Source organism: Epinephelus lanceolatus, chromosome 20, assembly GCF_041903045.1.
Source record: "Epinephelus lanceolatus isolate andai-2023 chromosome 20, ASM4190304v1, whole genome shotgun sequence".
Lineage (NCBI taxonomy): Eukaryota > Metazoa > Chordata > Actinopteri > Perciformes > Serranidae > Epinephelus > Epinephelus lanceolatus.
Window position 1 is genome coordinate 7,182,588 of NC_135753.1, and position 4,918 is coordinate 7,187,505.

At 40.8% G+C, this 4,918-nt stretch overlaps 1 protein-coding gene across 1 annotated transcript; it reads left to right on the forward strand.

Annotated features, from left to right (window-relative positions):
• The first annotated feature begins 835 nt into the window (after positions 1–835).
• Positions 836–4,612, forward strand: LOC144458875 (uncharacterized). The gene has a single exon (XM_078162614.1). It carries the CDS (start codon positions 1,069–1,071, stop codon positions 3,382–3,384), a length of 2,316 nt encoding a protein of 771 aa, XP_078018740.1. The 5' UTR covers positions 836–1,068; the 3' UTR covers positions 3,385–4,612.
• The last annotated feature ends 306 nt before the right edge of the window (positions 4,613–4,918 follow it).

Here is a 4,918-nt window from a genome sequence, read left to right on the forward strand (position 1 = left end):
GTGCTACTGTTAAATAAGTGTGCAGCCTACTTCTTCCACCGTTACTGTTAAATCGGTAGATCAGTGAAAATGAATAAGTAAATTATTCAGCTTTTTTCTTTTTTTTAACATTTGTTTCTGTTGACTTCCTGGTGAATGATTTTTAACCCTCTGTGACCCAAATTCATTTCCTTTTTCTATATAGTAGTAGTAGTAACTTGTTCCACATCCGCTATGAAGGCTCCTCTTGTCTTTTTACATTTACCAGTGTGTACTGAACTTACTGTCAGGCTGGCTGCATCATGCAGGATGGTCCATTTCAGAATTATATTAACTATCTTACTGGATCATAAGTGAAGCATTAATGTGTGTATTACTTTAATGTTGCAGCACGTAAAAGTGCAGCAAATTCAAAATGTTTAAATACAATTCATCATGGATTTACATTTTGTATTAATAATCTAAATCGGCAAGATGAAAGAAGAAGTCATTTAAGTTATTATGTAGATCTGGCAAAGTAAAAAGTACAAATATAGTGAAGTAGAAAGTTGCATAAATATTAAAGTACAAGTACTTCAAAATTGTACTTAAGTAGGCTACAGAACTTGGGTAAAAGCTCCACTGTGTGTTTCAGAGAAAAAGAATGTCATATTTCCTGCTTGACGCAAGTTCATGTCTGATTTTCTTATTATAAAGATACAATTTGAGAGCTAGTTCATTTTATGAACCTTGAAGATGGATTAGTAGCTCTCTCTTCATTTACTGGCTACTAGTAGCCTAAGCAAAGTTATTTTGGATTTTAATATTCTGAAATATTTGTGGGGGATTTAATTTTTATCATTTCATTTCAGACAATGGGAGCAGGAGAAACACAAAGGAGCCAACTGCAGGAGGGTTAAAGCAAATTTAAAAACTCTCAGAGAAAAATAAGTAAATAAAATAAAATAAAAAGTGAAGTTCATCTGGGGCTGAAGAAAGGAGTCAAAACGAGATAGAAAACACGGGGAGGAAAGAGCTCGGTGATCCCCTGGCTTCTGTTGCTTGTTCAGCTCCACTGACTCTGATTGTGACACTTGTGAATGCAGCAAAATGGCGTCGTCTGTGAAACATGAAAGACCAGAAAGAGAAGAATCGTGTTTCAGCAGGGCAGCAAGAAGTATCAGGAGAGCTCTGTCCAGGATTTGTGGAGATAGTTCTCACTCTTCCTCTGTTGACACTCGCCCTCGCCCTATTCCTCAGCCAGACTATGAGGAACTTGACATGTCTTGTGGGTCTGACACAGACTATGATCAGTCTGATACAGACTATGTGCCACCTCGCCCTCATCGCGGAGTTGTAAAAGGTCTTTCGGGTTTTTCATTTTCAGGATCCCTCACAAACTTTGTACAACTTCACTTTCCCCCATCCCAACGGTCTTCTTTGATTCAGAAATCACAGAAGAGAACCTCCAGCGCCCCCAGCTTCAGAAGTAAGAAAAAACACAAGACAGATTCCCTGCATATGACTTCTACCACAGATCCCTTCGACCGTATGTTAGATCAACCTCCCTCTGGTACACTCAGAGAAACAGGAGTGAAAAAACATGGCTCCTCTGCAGGACTCAATCAGGACAATACCAGGGAAATGGAGCTGAATGCAACAGCTGGTCCTTCCATTCTTCAACTTTCCATCAGTGATGATGATGATTCAGACTCTGCTGTAGTCTATGACAGAGAAAAGGAATGGGATGAGTCATCTGGTTCCCTCTGGTTTGGCGGTGCTGACCGGGAAACTCGTAAATATAGACATGCTCGTATACGTTCTCCCCCTTTATCAGACCCTTACTTACATCTCCCAAACAAAAAAGACACACATGATGATGACCCCAGATATGATAACCCAGGTTATCCTGTCCTGCTTACCTGCTCTCAGACCCCAGCTGTTGCTGCCCCTCCATGTCCACAGGACACACCCACAGTCCTCCATGATTCACCTGTCTGTACTGCAGGAAGCAGAACTCAAGTTGCATGTGAGCTTTCATCCATGCAGTCTGAGAGTGAACCAGTAGGTGACAGTGATGCCCTAATGGACATGGATGCACCTGTTACAGCTGTGAACTACTCTGTCACAAACACCCTGCCAGCCCATTCTCACCTCCTACAATCCCCAGAATGCTTTAGGAGAAGGAGAGACTCCAGCTGCCTGCCTCGTTCTCACAGCCTGCCTTCACTGAGTCAGATAACGTCTGCAAAGAGCAAGAGCTTAACACGAGCTGAAAGCTTACCTGACATGCTGTTAACAAACAGCTTTGAGGAGTTTACACCTGAAATGACTGCTGATGAATACGATGAAACCTACAGGTTCCAGTGCTCCTGCCCAGGCCTGTACCAGTGCAGTGTGACAGGCCTGGTGTTTCACATGGAGGGAGAAGGGGACGTGGTTTACAGGATTGTCCCTTGGAACAGGAGGCTACTGGCCCAGCATCACAAGAAGCCTGCAGGACCCCTGTTTGACATCAACTGTCTGCAGCAGTCTGTGTGTCAGCTTCATCTCCCACACTGTGAGATCCGCTCCACAGGTGGATGTGATTTCTTGTCAGTTGCTCATGTGAACGATGAGGGCATTGAGTTTATCAGCCCTCACAAGATAACAGAAACTCATGTTATTATAAACATCACAGGGTTTTCTGCTTTCGGTAACGTCAAGGATGAAGACTCACCACCTTACCCGGTCCGAGTGCTGGTTCTGCTGTTCTACAGGCCCCCAGTTGATCCTGATCCTGAATCCCTCCTCAGTGTGTTGCTGCTACCAAAGAACGTCGTGCTCCGGGATGTGCTGTGCACCAGGAAGAAGTTAGTTGGAGATGAGAGCTACATAGAGACATCCCCACACTGTAAATTGCGTCCAAAGCAGGAATACACTCTGTCCACTTGTCCTGAAGACGACTCAGTTCTAGTTCAACCAACAGAAGCAGAGTTTGACTGCGACAACTATGACAACTACTTCCCATCATTCCAGGTGAGCCTAGAAAAGATCATGAAACACATTAAGCTGTTTTTGAGAAACGCCAACAGCTCCCACAGTGTCTGGGAAAGACGAGTTTGTCTTTCATCCCCTGGAGTAAGAAGGTCCTGTGGGCAGAGCGCTCTGAATCTCCCTCCTAATGAGAAGCTGTTTGCCATACGGAGCAGCTTCATTGATGGGATATCAGGACCTGTTCTCAAAAGTCTGCTGGACAAACTGCTGGAGAAAAAGGTGATAAGCGACTCTGAGAGGGAGTCAGCGGACGTGATGCAGAACAACAGAGATAAAGCTCGTTTTGTTATCGACACAGTGAGGAAGAAAGGTGAAGCTGCCAGCTCAGAGATGATTGAGTTCCTCTGTGAGGCTGACCTCTTCCTCTGTGAACATCTTGGGCTGATCTGAAGCTAAATGAACAAGTGATGCATGCAGTTTAACTTCTCCTTCTGTATGCTGTATTTTGACTCAGGAGAATCAACACAGTCAGCCTCAACCAAACCATAAACTATAACTGGTGAAAAATCACCATTTACTGGAAATGTAATGACAAGTTCCTTATGTGCTCATTCATCAAGGAAAATAGGCCTTCCTGTATGCTACGATGCTTTAATCTTTTGCAATTCATTTTATGTTTTAATCATTTAAATGTTGTTTTTGAGGAAAAATCCTAATCTGAAAGTAAGAAGCAACAAACACATCTGTCAAATAAATGCAGAGAGGTAAAAAGTACAGTAGGAGTAGAAGTGCATGTAAAGTAACATAAAATATAAAATACCTCAAAATTTCAAAGTACTTAAACAGGCTAAATGTACTCATTGACTCTCCATCACTGTTATGTACAACTTACTTTTATACATGTCAACAGAAAATAACAGAAACATTTGTGAAAATATTCAGGTGTAATATTTTGGGTTACTTGTGTGTGTATTTTTATTATTTTAGCACAACTGTGTATTTGATGGATAATAATCCTGTTTCTAAATCATCCTGGGTGCCCTTCCAGTCTAAACACTTAAAGTCTATTTAAAATCAAACCTCACAATATAGATTCATATTCATGTTTTCCGTTGTGTTAAATAATCATCCATCATGTTGGAGCAAAGAAGAGAAGATTGATGGATCAGAATGTTGGAGAATGATACTGTTGTCATGGACATTATTACTTTTTTTTTACTGGATTATATTGGATTGATTTTTTCTATTTTGAACTTGAAATCTTGTTGTCTGACTTTGTTATTAAATGTTACCATTTTGTTTTCAGTTTTACCCCTTCTTTTTTTTAACCTATGTGCCTCTTCTGTCACCTCCAACCACCCATGCAGGCATATGCCTGAATTTACAGAATATGTCTTCCTCTGTTAACCTTCTGAGATCTTTCAGCCATGCCAGCTGTCATTGACCTCTGATCCTTTGACTTTTACTCTGGCGCCACCATGAGGTGAGGTCCACTGTGAGGGTCCAGAGGGACAGAGGGATGTTGTATACTGTGAATCCCTCTGAGGCAAACTGTGATTTGTGATTTTGGGATTTATAAATAAAATTTAATTGAACTGAATTTGTGGTTCAGAATGAAATTCAAGTGCTCAACAGTTACAGTAAAGCAGTCGTTGGAAATGAAATTCTTGTATTCTTGTTCTCAGGCTCCCTCCAACAATACTGCTATCATATGCAAAAAACAAAAACAAAAATAAAAAACAGTAAGAAGTAAAGGAGGCCCAGGAAGTAAAATGTAAAATAGTGCAGAAGTTGAAAGTAGGAGTAAAATATAAAAGATATCAAATAGATTCTAAATAAAAATAAGTAAAACCATGTCAACTTTAAATGGATTACCTCAGTTTTGCTGCAGATATTCAAGTTTCCCTGATGATGCATCCTGTTGACTTGAGTTTTCTTCTAGCACCATCAACAGGTTGACATTTTTGGTTTGTAATTGAAATAT

What these genes read in the sequence shown, in the direction of transcription:
- LOC144458875 (XM_078162614.1), top strand. Translation starts at nt 1,069, where the DNA reads ATGGCGTCGTCTGTGAAACATGAAAGACCAGAAAGAGAAGAATCGTGT.